The 16,759-nt window shown below is 36.1% G+C and overlaps 2 protein-coding genes across 5 annotated transcripts in view; one reads left to right on the top strand and one right to left on the bottom strand.

Annotated features, from left to right (window-relative positions):
* Window positions 1-16,759, bottom strand: part of LOC141399680 (uridine 5'-monophosphate synthase-like) — a 117,867-nt gene that overhangs the window by 45,480 nt on the left and 55,628 nt on the right. The window lies entirely within an intron of this gene.
* l(3)neo38 (C2H2-type zinc finger domain-containing lethal (3) neo38) overlaps window positions 1-16,759 on the top strand; it is a 77,997-nt gene that overhangs the window by 1,495 nt on the left and 59,743 nt on the right. For 2 of the 4 annotated variants that reach the window (XM_073978827.1, XM_073978843.1), the window contains exons 1-2: window positions 14,261-14,483; window positions 16,334-16,676. In XM_073978827.1, the coding sequence (XP_073834928.1) occupies window positions 16,472-16,676 (205 nt within the window). In that variant the 5' untranslated portion in view covers window positions 14,261-14,483; window positions 16,334-16,471. Of the gene's footprint in view, window positions 1-14,260; window positions 14,484-16,333; window positions 16,677-16,759 lie in introns of those variants that run through there. The other 2 variants (XM_073978816.1, XM_073978838.1) reach the window with 1 other exon arrangement.

Below are 16,759 nucleotides of genomic sequence, written 5' to 3' on the forward strand. Positions count from 1 at the left end.
CTTTTATCCACTTAGTCGAAGAAGGCCTCTTATAATATTACATTATCCCCCGAATACAGCCGAAATACTTTTCGTAGTTCAATAAGACAATTTGAAACTTGCCCGGCGCGAAAACAAGACTGTTAAGGTGTACCATTCCCAATATAAGACTTTTGAAGGCCTCCGAAGCTTTTCCGCAGGGCATAAAATCGGTTGTGTTTTGTTTTTTCATTGACCTTCGTTGTCCTTCTGAGAGAAAACTTAACATTGGCAGTAGAACGTCTTGACGAAGTTCTTTTGGTTGCCGATGCGCTAAGAATTTGCTATTGATCACTGAATGCTTCTGAATTACTTTTACCAGAATACTTTTTGCAAACCTACCATCCACAAAATACTTCTTTGGATGGTATTCTATTGACGAACTTATTCTTCTAACCTAGAAAACACAGTGGGTGAAAAGAAACCATACTGAAGGGGACCTCTGATGACTTGTTGACCATGGAAGTTTTTCTTCTAAGCTTAGAAGACATTTGAAGAAGGCATTACAAAACTAAAGGTATGTGAAAGGATGTCGCGGAGGTTTTCTTATGACCATTGAATATTTTCCAAAATCTTGTGGAAAAAACGCCAGCTACAAAGGCAAACACTATTGGTTATATGCCAACCAAGATCCGGACGATTAAGCAGTATCAATTCTATTTGGCGTAAATTGGCACGCTACATTTGTTCAACTGTCTCCTGAGTCTTTACGCATCCAGCCCGGGTTGCAGAACTTTTATATATGGACACAACGGAACCTAATAACTGAACGAACAACAACTAGCCATTTTAGTTGGTCTCCAAAGATTTTTTTAGAAATTTCGGGCCGTTATCCCACCTTGCACACATAAGTTCGCGTGTTCGATTCCCCGGCCAGGAAACATCAAAACCATTTTCCAACGGTTCCAAAATATCCCTCAGTAATGTTGGCAACATTTCCTGAGTATTTCAGCCATGTAAAACTTCGCTACAAAAGGGGTGTCTTAGACACGCCGTTCGGACTCGGCGATAAACTGTAGGTCCCATATCATTGAGCTAATATGAATCGCGGTGCACTCATTGAAATGAGAGAAGTCTCCCTTGTCTCTTATGGGATGTTTGTGGAACAATTATATGCCTAGATGAATGGACTTGCTTACGAAAGAAAATATATCGTTGTAATTAGGAACGCAACCGTAAAATAAAACAATTAAAGGGCGTTAAAAATAAAATTATCACCTTATAAAAGTTAATGCCAAGAAGGTCCAACTTGAATTTTAATGATCACTTTTAACGCTAAGTTAACCGCAACGCTATACATTTGTTCGGAAATCCAAAGTATAACAAAAGAAGACTTACAATAATGACGTAAGACTACCTTTGGTAGTGCTTTGTATAACTTTTCCTAGGGAAGGCTGATCTGTATATCACTTTCCCTAGGAAAGGCTGGTTTGTATACAACTTTTCTTAGGAAAGGGTGGTTTGCGTAACACTTTTCCTAGGAAAAGGTGCTTTGTATAACACTATTCCTAGGAAAGGATACTTTGTATAACACTTTTCCTAGGAAAGGGTGCTTTGTATAACACTTCTCCTAGGAAAGGGTGTTTTGTGTAACTCTTCCTGGGAAAGGGTGTTTGTGTAACTTGTCCTAGGAAAGGGTGCTTTGTATAACACTTTTTCTAGGAAAGGCTGATTTGTATAACACTTTTCATAGGAAAGGGTGCTTTGTATAACACTTTTCCTAGGAAAGGGTGCTTTGTATAACACTTCTCCTAGGAAAGGGTGTTTTGTATAACACTTCTCCTAGGAAAGGGTGTTTTGTGTAACACTTTTCTTGGGAAGGAGTGCTTTTTATAATACTTTTCCTAGGAAAGGGTACTTTGTATAACACATTTCCTAGGAAAGGGTGCTTTGTATAACACTTCTCCTAGGAAAGGGTGCTTTGTATAACACTTCTCCTAGGAAAGGGTGTTTAGTGTAACTCTTCCTGGGAAAGGGTGCTTTGTATAACACTTTTCCTAGGAAAGGGTGCTTTGTATAACACTTTTTCTAGGAAAGGCTGATTTGTATAACACTTTTTCTAGGAAAGGCTGATTTGTATAACACTTTTTCTAGGAAAGGGTGTTTTGTGTAACACTTTTCATGGGAACGGGTGCTTTGTATAACACTTTTCCTATGAAAGGGTGCTTTGTATAACACTTTTCCTAGGAAAGTGTGCTTTGTATAACACTTTTTCTAGGAAAGGCTGATTTGTATAACACTTTTCCTAGGAAAGGCTGATTTGTATAGCACTTTCTTAGGAAAGGCTGCTTTGTATAACACTTTCCTTAGGCAAGGGTGCTCTGTATAACACTTTTCCTAGGGAAGGCTGCTTTGCTGCTTTGTATAACACTTTTCCTAGGAAAATATGCTTTGTATAACACTTTCCTTGGGCAAGGGTGCTCTGTATAACACTTTTCCTAGGGAAGGCTGGTTTGTATAACACTTTTCCCAGGAAAGTCTGTTTGTGTAACACTATTCATGGGAACGGGTGCTTTGTATAACACTTTTCCTAGAAAGGTTGCTTTGTATAACACTTTTCCTATGAAAGGGTGCTTTGTATAACACTTTTCCTAGGAAGGTTGCTTGATGTAATATTTTTCCTAGGAAAGGCTGCTTTGTATAACACTTTTCCTAGGAAAAGGGGATTTGTATGACACTTTTCCTGGAAAAGACTGGTTTGTATAACACTTTTCCTAGGAACTGGTACTTTGTATGCACTTTTCCTAGAAAAGGCTGCTTTGTATAACACTTTTCCTAGGAAATGTTGCTTTGTATAACGCTTTTCCTAGGAAAGGTTGCTTGATGTAATATTTTTCCTAGGAAAGTGTGCTTTGTATAACACTTCTCCTAGGAAAGGGTGTTTAGTGTAACTCTTCCTGGGAAAGGGTGCTTTGTATAACACTTTTCCTAGGAAAGGGTGCTTTGTATAACACTTTTTCTAGGAAAGGCTGATTTGTATAACACTTTTCCTAGGAAAGGCTGATTTGTATAGCACTTTCTTAGGGAATGCTGATTTGTATAACACTTTTCCTAGGAAAGTCTGCTTTGTATAACACTTTCCTTAGGCAAGGGTGCTCTGTATAACACTTTTCCTAGGGAAGGCTTCTTTGTATAACACTTTTCCTAGTAAAATCTGCTTTGTATAACACTTTCCTTAGGCAAGAGTGCTCTCTATAACACTTTTCCTAGGGAAGGCTGCTTTGCTGCTTTGTATAACACTTTTCCTAGGAAAATATGCTTTGTATAACACTTTCCTTAGGCAAGGGTGCTCTGTATAACACTTTTCCTAGGGAAGGCTTCTTTGTATAACACTTTTCCTAGTAAAATCTGCTTTGTATAACACTTTCCTTAGGCAAGAGTGCTCTCTATAACACTTTTCCTAGGGAAGGCTGCTTTGCTGCTTTGTATAACACTTTTCCTAGGAAAATATGCTTTGTATAACACTTTCCTTAGGCAAGGGTGCTCTGTATAACACTTTTCCTAGGAAAGGGTGATTTGTGTGGCACTTTTCGTGGGAAAGGTTGATTTGTACAACACTTTTGCTTTGTAAAACACTTTTTCTAGGAAAGGCTGCTTTGAATAACACTCTTATTTGGAAATGCTGCTTTGCATAACACGTTTCCTATGAAAAGGGTGCTTTTTATAACACTTTACCTAGGATTGGCTGTTTTGTATAACACTTTTCCTAGGAAGGGCTTCATTGTATAACACATTTTCTAGGAAAGGCTGCTTTGTATAACAGTTTTAGGAAAGGTTGCTTTGTATAACACTTTTCCTAGGAAAGGGTGCTTTGTATAACAATTTTTCTAGGAAAGGGTGATTTGTATAACACTTTTCCTAGGAAAGGGTGATTTGTATAACACTTTTCCTATGAAAGGGTGCTATGTATAACACTTTTCCTAGGAAAGGCTGATTTCTATAGCACTTTCTTAGGAAAGGCTGCTTTGTATAACACTTTCCTTAGGCAAGGGTGCTCTGTATAACACTTTTCCTAGGGAAGGCTGCTTTGTATAACACTTTTCCTAGGAAAATATGCTTTGTATAACACTTTCCTTAGGCAAGGGTGCTCTGTATAACACTTTTCCTAGGGAAGGCTGGTTTGTATAACACTTTTCCCAGGAAAGTCTGCTTTGTATAACACTTTTCTTAGGCAAGGGTGCTCTGTATAACTTTTTTCCTAGGGAAGGCTGGTTTGTATAACACTTTGCTCAGGAAAATCTGCTTTGTATAACACTTTTTCGAGGAAAGGGTGTTTTGTGTAACACTTTTCATGGGAACGGGTGCTTTGTATAACACTTTTCCTAGGAAAGGTTGCTTTGTATAACACTTTTCCTATGAAAGGGTGCTTTGTATAACACTTTTCCTAGGAAAGGGTGCTTTGTATAACACTTTTTCTAGGAAAGGCTGATTTGTATAACACTTTTCCTAGGCAAGGGTGCTCTGTATAGCACTTTCTTAGGAAAGGCTGCTTTGTATAACACTTTTCCTAGAAAAGGGTTCTTTGTATGACACTTTATCTAGGAAAGTGTGCTTTGTATCTCCTCTTATCATCAATTACCCTAATCAAGACATCCAATTGTACTATGCATTGTCTAAAAAAATCTCTAAAATTTCTACATCCGCACTTTTTCTAATTAAATATATTTAGTTTTTTAACTTGCCTTTAAGTTTATTGCCCTCAATGCCCCAATGTCTTCTCGGCCCTTCCTCTATTACCCAATAGCACATTTCTTCTTCCTTTTATAAACAAAATAATTTTTAATAACACATTTTTACTTATTCTGGCTGATGATGAATTGTTTTAAGCCGCCAATTTCCTTTTCAATCCAATGCATATAACCACACAAACACACACGAACACATACAATAACTTTTCTGTGTGTTGAAACTTGCATGGAAACCTCCCCCACAAGGTGGTACAAATCAATGACCAACAAATAGAGAGCGAGAGTATGTGTTGTTCTCACTCAATTTCACTTTTTCTCACTCATGCCCTTTCTTTAATAGTTCAGAGAACTCCGACTTATTCCCTCTTCCTCTGCGTCTCCCCCCACCATAATTTTGAAAGGACAACACACATTGGAAAATGTACATGCCTTGCCGTCAATATTAATAGCACTGCTGTAAATAGCAACAACAACAATAATTATGTAAAGGAAAAATAAATAAAAATCAAGTTTCTAAGCTTAAAGTATGTAATGATTGTTTTTTCCTAGTATATACTTACCCTCTCTACATACGCTGGTAAATTGGTATATAAAAACTAAATTGTATATGTAATTTAATACACATTCATATGCAATCAATGCGTACGCGTGTATGTGTGTAATGGCAAAAGCTAACATGCATTACTACAACTACCCGTAGATAGGATGGTGTGTGTGCTTTGGAGCTTATATGCCGCCATGGAGGTCCTCCTTCTCACTCACATGAACATAACAGCACTTATTAACCGGAGGGAGGTTTTATTTCCTTTTAAATAGACAAATAAATAGGCATAACATAAAAGGATAAAAGTGAAAGAACAAAACTTATTGCAATATTTTCTATTTTTTTGTTATAAAATATAAAACACACAAAACATTCATCATCATCCACATTGTCATAATCATCATTTATACTACCTACTGTCATCATCATAGTTGTAAAGTTGTCAACAATGCCGCCATATGAACCCCCCCAATAATAAATAGTATTTTTCATACTAACACTCTGTTGCAATTTTGTTTTTCTTGTTGTATTTGTTGGGGGAGTTGGCGTTGCATTATTCAAAGTATAGGTGTGTGGGTGGTTGTGTATTTGTTTTGGCTTAATTGGTGGGGATTTTGCTCTCACCAAAACAAAATGTATGAAACTCACCCCTTATGTCATCAACCAAAGTCATTGGCTGTCCAAACGGGCGCAATCTCTCTGTCTCTCACTTCTACACAACAATGTTGTCAATGTTGCGTTTTTAAATGGTTTTATTTAGCTCACCACGTTTGTTTTATTTATTATTCTTGGGTCAAATTTAGTAATTCAAATTTCACCCTCTTCCTGTCAACCGATTAATCTGAAATTTTGTATACACTTTGGATTTTGGTGACAATACAATTATGTTTATTCATTATCATTATAAATTCAAGATGGCCGCCGCTACAAAATGGCGGACAACGTAGGTTTTATCAATCCCATCAATATGGGTATCAAATGAAAGGGCTCAACAAGCAGAATACAATATACTATAAAAAATTTAAATCCAAGATGGCGGCCGCTACAAAATGGCGGATAACGTAGGTTTTATCAATCCCATCAATATGGGTATCAAATGAAAGTGCTCAACCAGTAGAATACAATTTACTATATAAAATTAAAATCCAAGATGGCGGCCTCTACAAAATGGCGGATAACTTAGGTTTTATCAATCCCATCAACATGGGTATCAAATAAAAGGTCTCAACAAGTAGAATACAATTTACTATGCAAAATTGAAATCTAAGATGGCCGCCGCTACCAAATGGCTGATAACAATTTTTTATCAATCCCACCAATATGGGTATCAAATAAAAGGGCTTGACAAGAAGAATACAGTGCACTATACAACCTCAATATTTAAGATGGGCGCAGCCACTAAATGGCGTATTATTAAGATCTAAATTTAGAAATTGAATCTGTAATTTAGGTATCTGATTAATCCAGCCTGAATCCACCACCCAAGTCAAGATTTTTTATCGTGTTGATGACTGTGTGGCGTTAGGGTGGCTAAAAATGATACGTCGTTAGCGGTACACCACCCAAGTTAAGGTGAAAGGTTAAAACGCGCCGAGAACTGTATGGCATTAGGGTGGATAAAAATGATATGTCGTTAGCGTTTTCCCCTCAAGACTCAGGCGCATCTTGATTTACATAGCATTGCCCCTTTATTGGACCTCTGGGGGGGGTCGACCGTTTAAATGTCCATTACTCGTGGGAATAAAAAGGTAAAAAATATAAAAAATACAAACACCAATAAAACAGAAACTGCAACACAACGTAAACGAAGGCTTCAAAAAGCGAAAGAAAAGTATAAAGCAAAACGAGCTAAAGAAAGTGAAGGTGATAGAAATAGTCGATTACAGAAACGACGGGAACAATTAGCGTCAAAAACACCTGAGCAATATGAGGCCAGGTTAAAAAAGCAACGTCAGCGATATACACAAATGACGGCGTCAGAAACGCCTGAAGAATATGAAGCCAGGTTAACAATGCAACGTGAGCGATACACACAGATGATAGCGTCAGAAACGCCTGAAGAATATGAAGCCAGGTTAACAAAACAACGGAAGCGATACACACAGATGTGTGTTGCCTTTAATACTATCATGGGCTTCTACAATACATAAAATGCAGGGCAGCACTGTGGATCACGCAGTCGTATACTTAGGTGCGAGACTGTTTGAAGAAGGTCAAGCCTACGTGGCTCTTAGTAGAGTAAGATCTTTGCAGGGACTACGTATAGAGGAGTTGGAATGCAATAAACTAACGGGCAAGAAACCTTGCAATAATAAAGCACTAAATGAATTAAACAGAATGCGAAATAAAAACTAAAAACTAGAAAATAAAAATAGGTAAAAAAACTTTTTTAAGTTAAACGGTTTTATGTTAAACATACATTGCAATGTTTAACATAAATGTACTAAAAACCAAAAAAATAATAAAATAGATACAGTCGTGGGAATTATAAACATATGCATAGACTAGACTAAAATAAAACCGTGGGGCACGTCAATTGTCTACAAATTATCGACTTAATGTGCGATAGAAGAATCGTTTAATTCGTCGTTAGGCAGTTGGCCCGCAGACGGTGAGAAAATTACTTACTATTTTCTTGCTCATGGAATTTCCAATAGTTATACACTCCATGTAAATAAAAGAGATGTTTCAACTAGTTTATCGTTGGACATTCACACTGCTGGCTGGCGAGGAATCGTTTCACTGCTCGTAGTTTGTCTATAACCGACAAAGTACTACCACTACTATGAAACCCTAAAACTAGCTTATAATCGAGCTTGCTAGCTTGTTTCCACATTCAAGCCCTACTTATCACACGTCCATCGTTGTCGGTTGAACAACTGCCTAATTATAGTGTAACATTACAAAACAAACATTTTAATCAACGATTGTAGACAATTGACGTGCCCCACGGTTTTATTTTAGTCTAGTCTATGCATATGTTTATAATTCCCACGACTGTATCTATTTTATTATTTTTTGGTTTTTAGTACATTTATCTTAAACATTGCAATGTATGTTTAACATAAAACCGTTTAACTTAAAAAAGTTTTTTTACCTATTTTTATTTATAAAATACGACGTTTAATGGATTTGTTTGTAATTGATGTACATTTATACAATATAACCGGATTTAATGAACCCACTGAGTTTCAAACGTCAATTTCATTGCGTATACGTCAAATAAATTCTCATAAAGAAGGTTAACCCGGCAAAAAGCTATAATATAAATAGGCTTTAAGAAAAGTGTTATTGCATTTAAATTAAAAGGAAATACGAAACATATGGATCTATGGAAGGAACTTTGTAAACTGGATTTGCTCTGCCCAATTTTACAAAGGAAAAACTGTCCGTCTGTCGATGTGGCTATTGAGCACGAAAACTCTCTAACGGATCAACAGATTTGGTCATATATTTGTATCTCGCAGTATTTTGTCCAAACTTAAGACAAGTTTACACACCTTCGGGTAACGGTAGATCAGGTTGGAGAATGTCTTCTTTGTAGTGTAAAAGCGTTTTTTCTCAAAATAGCAATTTTGAGGTTGGTGTCCACTATATTATCCTAGACAGACGGCAGCGTTAAAGTGTGACCCCCAACTAGTAAATTTCAGAAAATCGAAAAAAATGTTATTGGCCTATTTTTAAGAATAAGTACCATAGAATATTTGGTAAAACTTTTAAATCGTTCGCAACACAAATCACTGAGATATGAGTATTGGAAGGGAAAAATTCTTTGTGATTTGAATGTAGCATAGAAACTTAAAACGTGTTTTTCTCGACATGAAATTTTGAAAACGGTGCCAACTCTAGCTAAAAAACTTATAAACCGGTTGTCATATAATTTTGTGTCAAGGACATCAAAAACTAGTCCTTGATCGATCGATTTTATTTTTAAAATTTTTTGGCCCGTTCTATGACAGAAAAAAACCCCATTAGTTTTTTAAGCCAAAAAATGGAATATCGAATTTTTGGTTCCACGATTTCCCTAAAAACTAATATTTTTTAAAAATTCGATCGATGAAGGACTAGATCTTTATGTTCTAAATAAACATACAAAAATATATCAATTTTCGAGCTATTGTTGGCACCGCAAAACGCTTTAATAACAAGTAAAAAAGTATCAGCCGGCTTTGCCGACAGAGATATACCCTCAGCCTGTGCAAACTGAAACACTTTTTTTCACAATAAACTTATGTATTTAGGGGGTTTAGGGTATGAACCGACAAAAATGTTGATTAGGATTAAAGTTCAAAAATTTTGCTGAAAAGGTACTTAAAGGAATGGACCGACATAGACCATGGGGTGCCATAGGGGGTTTTTACACCCTTCGGGCTGTTTTCTCAAAAAGTATGGACTTGCCCCTGAAACAACTTTTACCATCGTAATTGAGGCAGCGAATGTAAGTTGCTTCAACAAAAATCAAAGTGATTCAATAGCAGGTCTTAAAGAGAACTTATCCAAAATTTTGTGTGGGAGGTACGGGATGGAGTGGACAAATATAGTCCATATTCGAACCTGATCTATATCTGGTAGATATATTAGAATGTGTGAAGTATGGACCAAATCGGCCACTCCCTTCAAGAGTTATCGTGCGCACAATTTTTCCGAACATTTTTGAACTTTTGTGGGGTGGTACCTGAAGGAGTGGACCGATATGGCTTATCTTCGAACTTAAACTAAGCTTGGACACAATATAACGAAGAATTATCTTGCGCTCCAACCACTACACATGGTGTCATAGGGGTTTTTTCAACTTGCAGGCTATTTTCTCAGGAAATATGTACTTGCCCCTGATGAAACTTGTACCTTCGTATGGGGGACAGTGAATACAAGTTGTTACGACAAAACTCAAGGCGATTCGAGAGCAGGTCCCAAACTGAACTTTACCGAAATTTTGTGTGGGAGGTACCCGAAGGAGTTTACCGATTGAGTCCATATTCGAACCTCATCTAAGTCTGGTAGAAATTTCACCATGTGCAAAGTACGGACCAAATCGGTTACTCTATTCAAGGGTTATCGTGCGCACAAATTTTCCGGAAGGAGTGGACCGATATAATCCATCTTCGAACTTGAACAAAATATTACGAAAGCCAAATTTTGGACCGAATCGGTTGATCCGTTCGACGGACATGGCTAAATCAAATCCAAATTGTCTGAAACGGATTTAGTCCAAACATACTTGGGGCCTAAAATCTCGTTAGCATAAAGGCTGAGGGTATAAAAAGCACAAAAAATTTATTCAATCGGTATTCAATACCTAAACATGGACCTAGGTTGACAGTTTTTGGAGGAGATATTTTGTGATTACTAGGAACCTCAACTGTCAAATTACAGGTAGTTCGTTAAAAAATGTAGTTAAAATCCACAAAATACCGATAATCGGGAAGTACCGTTATATGGGGGCTATACCAAAACATGGACCTATCTTGACGGTTTTTGGTGGATATGTTTTGTGACCACTGGGACCCCAAATTTGAAATTACAGGTAGTTCGGTCAAAAAATGTAGTTAAAATCCACGAAATACCGAAAAACGGGAGGTACCATTATATAGGGGCTCTACCAAAACATGGACCTATGTTGACGTTTTTGGTGGAGATACTGGGACCCCAAACTTGAAATTACAGGTAGTTCGTTCAAAAAAATTAATTGTAGTTAAAATCTACAAAATACGGAAAATCGGGAGGTACCGTTATATGTGGGCTATACCAAGTGTTCCAATATAAGATTTTAAGAATTTTATCCTGATCAAGAATATATATATTTTATATGGTCGCAAATCATTAGTTCGATGTGTTACAAACAGAACAACCAACTTAATATACCCTCCATACTATGGTGGAGGGTATAAAAACGCTATACACGTCAGGCTGAGGATTAGGGTGGGGCGATTTGAACACCACCACGGGCGCCTGGATTTTCTGATTATTGGGATTGTACTGAGCAAAAAAGTCCACTATACCATATGTCTACGGTGAAAATCGAGCCCCCGGATTTTGACTTGAAGTTTTTTATAAGGTTTTTTGGATATTTTGGCATATATGTAACAGCCAAACCACTGAGATTTTCGATCCAACACAAAGACACAAATTGTAGCCAAGACAACAATTAAGAACTCTCTAGTACATAGCAAAAGCATTGGAACGCCCCTTCAGACAGTTATGGCCCCGAGAATTTGCACATTTTTCGGAAAATATCGATAAATTACACTGTGCTACAAAATTTGACTCAAAGTCAATGGGTGGAAATTTCCTTTTGGAGATGAAAGCCCTTGGTGAGTGTACTAAGAACGCAAAAGGAAATTTTTAGGATAGGTCCAGTTTCTGAGATATGGTTTGGCCAAAATATCCTTGAAAAAAATTTCAAGTCAAAATCCGGGGGCTCGATTTTCACCGTAGACATATGGTCCAGTGGACTTTTTTGCTCAGTACAATCCCAAGAATCAGAAACTCCAGGCGCTCACTATCACTTTTTTCCTTCCATACAAATCGCCCCGGCCTACTGAGGATATACATATCTCTGTCGGCACAGCTGACCGATTGTTTTTTTTTTTCATATAAAATGTAACAACATTCGTGGATTTTTTAAATATTATATCCACAAAATGTGGATTTTTATACCCTACACCACCTTATGGTAAGGGCTATTATGTCTTTGTGCATTAGTTTGTAACATGCAAAAGGAAAGAAATAGACCCATAGTTCCTTTTAGGGATATACATAGAATCACTTTTTGAGTCGATTTACGCATGTCCGTCTGTCCATGTATTTTTGTAAACAATGTAAAGGTCGCATTTATTGTCCGATTCGCATGAAAATTGGGGAAGATAGTTTTTTTTGGCCAAAGGACGAACGATATTTATTTTGGTAAAAATCGGTTCAGATTTGGATATAGCCCCCATATATATTTTCGCCCGATTTAAGGAATTTGGTGCACGAAACACGCTATATATGTCCGATTTCAATTTAATTTGGAATGTGCGACGGTATTTAGTCTAGAAATAAGTGTGCCAAATTATATAGAAATCGGTTCAAATTTGGCTATAGCTCCTATATATATTCTCGGCCGATTTTAGCTATTTGATGCATGAAACGCGCTATATATGTACGATTTCAATAAAATTTGGAATGTTTGCCGGGATTTGGTCTAGAAATAAGTGTGCCAAATTATATCGAAATCGGCTCAGATTTGGATATAGCTCTCATATATATTTTAGGCATATTTGAGGTATTTGATGCACGAAACACGCTATATTTGTCCGATTTCAATGAAATTTGGAATGTGTGACGGTGGTTAGTCTAGAAATAACTGTGGCAAATCATATCGAAATCGGTTCAGATTTGGATATAGCTCCCATATATATTTTCGACCGATTTGAGGTATTTGATGCACGAAACACGCTATATATGTCCAATTTTGATGAAATTTGGACTATGTGACGGAATTTGGTCTACAAATAAATGTGAAAAATTATATCAAAATCTTTTCTGATTTGGATTTAGCTCCCATATATATTTTATATGTTCACACTGGTGTAGGGTATTATATAGTCGGCCTCGCCCGACTTTGATCCTTTCCTTACTGGTTTCAAATATAAAATCCACAAAATGTGAATTTTTTCAAATATAAAATCTACAAAATGTAGATTTTTTCAAATATAAAATCCAATAAAAGGGGATTTTTTTTGAATATAAAATCCACAAAACTTGGATTTTTTAATTATAAAATCTATTAATTGTGTTTTTTAACTATAAAATTCATTAATTGGTGATTTTTTAACTATAAAATGCATTAATTGGGAATTTTGTAAATATTGGAATTTTTGGGATTTTTTTTATATAAAATCCATTAATTGGGATTTTTTTAAATATAAAATCCATAAATTGAGATTGTTTTAAATATAAAATCCATAAATTGGGGATTTTTTAACTATATTGCGAATTTTTTTAACAATATAATCCATTTTTTGGACATTTGCTAATTATAAAATGCGTTAAATTGCGGATTTTTAAACTATAGAATCTATTAATTGGGGTTTTTTTAAACTATAAAATCCATTACTTGGAGATTTGTTAACTATTAAATCCATTTTTTTTGGGATTTTTACCTATAAAATCCATTGATAGGGCTTTTTAACTATAAAATCCATTAATTGGGAATTTTTTAAAATAAAATGCAGTAATTGAAAATTTTTTAAATATCAAAATCCATTAGTTTGGGGATTTTTAAACTGTAAAATCCATTAATTGCGAATTCTTTAACTATAACATTCATTATTTGGGGTTTTTTCTTTAACTATAAAATACATTAACTGTGGGGTTTTTAAAGGAAAAATTCGTTAGTTGTGGATTTTTTAAATCAAAAATTCATCCTTGATTGTGAACTTTTTAACTAAAAAATCCTTTACTTGGGATTTTTTAATAGTTTAGTTTGAAGTTTTTTATTTAAAATCCATAAATTGTTGATTTTCCTACAAATAAATTAAAAAATCGTGTTTTCGTTATCCCCCATGACGTATAATCAATATGATAAAACCGCTACATTGTCAACACTTGTACTCACCCTTTGTCTCAAAGGAATGGCAAAAAAAAAACTTTCTCTTTCTCTCAGTGTGTACTATGAGAGTATGAGCAACAAACACCAGTGTTTTGTTGACGCCACCATGTATGTGAGTGATCCGCTCTTCTTCTTCCACCTCTTGTTCTGGTCGTGAGTTTGAAGTTTCCGGTTTGGTACGATGAAAAAGGGTGGTGGGTGGTTTTTCGTGTTGTTACTACTATTCAAGGCGACCACCGAGTGGTGGTGGTTGGTTGTCGCTTATTTTTCCACTGGCATCATCAGCACCACAACTTCCACCACCACCACCAGCAGCGCCACCATCGCGTTCCCTTAACGCCATCATATGATGAAACAAAAAAAACATAGTATGAAGCCATCACAAGGCAATAGCAAGTGCGCCAGAAGAAAGTTATTAGTTTGGTGTCGGCGCTCGGCTTAGTTAGTCGCTATTTTTGCACGATTTTTTCGGTTGCGCGCGTTATTTAAAAATACAAATAATAGAAATACTAAATTAGTAGTGGTAGTTGTGTTGTTGACTTTTTCTATTTCTTCCCAAGGAAGAAAAAGTCAACATTTCTTTTTTGGAATAGTTAATTACGGCCGACGACGAGTTTCCTTCCTGTCTGTATGTGTTTATGTGAGTGATGACTACAAATCTAAATGTTGTTATGTTGTTGTTGTCGTTTGTTAAATAAGTGTTTGTGTGTGTGTGCGGGTGTTTACTACCATATTTACAATAACATTTTTACTATACAAAATGAAATTGAAAGTTTTAAAATACTATAGAAATTATTGGATTTACAACAAAGAACACGAAAAAGGAGAAGAAGCAGAAACAGAAACATGGAATAATTAAATTCCGGATAGATAGACACAGCAATTGTAAGCTTCCATGACTATGAGGACAACGATAATGATGATGATGATGACTAGTATAAATGTTAGTACATATGTGAAATAAGAGTGTTAGTAACACTACCAATACCAATACTATTACAATAACAATATAAAATATCCCTGCAAGCAAAAACTATCGCGGAAGTGACTTAGGCGTGTCGCCCAGGGCGATGAAAACAGTCGCGGCGATAGTCGCGGAAGTCACCCTGGAGTGACCTCCATTGTGAAGAAATAAACCACGCCGGCGTGTCGTCTTGGAAGACACTCCAGCGACACTTCTAGAAGATCATTTCCGCGATAGTTCTAGAAATGAAAAAAAATATATATTTTTTTCTATTTATTTTAATTTTTTATTTTTATTTTTTTTATTTTTATTTTTATAAAGTACTCTTTTTTAGAGAAATTATTCTTTAGAACTTCCGCCTACATTAATTTTGTCACTTTAAAAATGTGATGTTTTGTTGCTTGACTTGGGAAGCGAACCCGGACCTTCAGAGTGCAAAGCGAGTATGCTTACCACTGCACCACCGCCTCATATAATCATAAGATGGAAAAATGTTCTATATTTGTTCAAATGTGTTGAGTCATTAAATAAATGTAAACAATCGCCTTGGAAGTCACTCAGAAGTCACTCCGAAGTGTCGGCATACGCGATAAAAGGTAATCACAATAGGACTATAGAAATTGTTTGTGTAATTCACCAACGATCTTCCTTGGCGTGTCTCCGGGGTGACTTCCTAGGCGAGGGAGTGAGAAACTCACTTCCAATTGCTGGCAGGGATATAGCCAACAAAAACAACCCTCTCTATCGCTTTGCCAGTCAGTGTCTCTTTATTGTGTGCGTGTTGTGTTGTGGATGACTGTTGTGAGTCTTTGTGTTATTACCATTGCCGTCGCAATTGTTATTCTTCCTTTTTCCATTGTACTGGCTGGTGTGCCACCACCATCATCATCAACACCAACAGCCAGCACTACTACATTGGCTCTTGTGGTGCGGACGTTAATGGAATAGTCATCATCATCATTATTATTATTGGTATTTTTCAAAAGGATATTCCAATTAAAAGGAAATTGTTTTTGTAATAGATGTGTATGTGTGACAATAAGAAAAGTGACCGCTATTTTCAAGTGAAAAAAAAAACAATGAAAAACCAGTTTTGAAAATAAAAATTTGTTCAACCTTGATTCACCACCACCCCTATAAAACACCAAAGACTTCGTCATAATCATCCTCATTTGGACAACAACAAATGCAAAAACAAAAACTTGTACTGCTCCTTAACAACAACCAACGTAATCATGCTTTACTCACGGTCTATTGTTTACAACTTAACATACGGAAAATGAAAGTTATTTTCATTCGAATAAAAATAAAATTAACAATAACAGCAACAACAACGAAAGGCAACTGAATTCTAGGAAAACATGTTTCTCTTTTATTATAAAATTTACCAACAAATTCCACTTAACTCAATTTTATTTATAATTTCCTTTCTTTTCTCTCTCTCACTCTCTTTCTAATTGTCTCTTCTCTATGGTTTGGAAACCCCCCCCCCCCATCATGAAATCAAAATCAAAACAAAAACACAGAAAATCCTTTTGTCGTCCTCGTCATCATCATCGTACTTTCACCTTAACAACAACCAAAACATCGGCCATCAGCTGAACGAGAACCAACCAACGGTATCATCAGAGTGTATGTGTGTCGTCCGTGTTTAAAAGTGTGTAATGATGAATTTCTCCGCGTTCGGTGGTCCGTTTTCGGGTATACATCAATTTGCCGCTAAATTTGGCCATGATACACAAACGCCAACGGGCGCCTTTACAACACCCGGCATAAATGGCAATGTGGGTGGCGCCACCACAGTCAATGACAATCATGTGCAACGTTATCAAACAAATGGCAATCATTTTCAACAAAATGTTCCCAATGGTAAGTTGTTGTTTTCTTATTGTTACTATTTTTATTGTATCACTATTATATTGTTATTCCTTATTCTTTCATCTCTCTTATCA

The sequence above is a fragment of the Musca autumnalis genome, unplaced genomic scaffold (assembly GCF_047663935.1).
Source record: "Musca autumnalis isolate F117 unplaced genomic scaffold, ASM4766393v1 scaffold_1, whole genome shotgun sequence".
Classification (NCBI taxonomy): Eukaryota; Metazoa; Arthropoda; class Insecta; order Diptera; family Muscidae; genus Musca; species Musca autumnalis.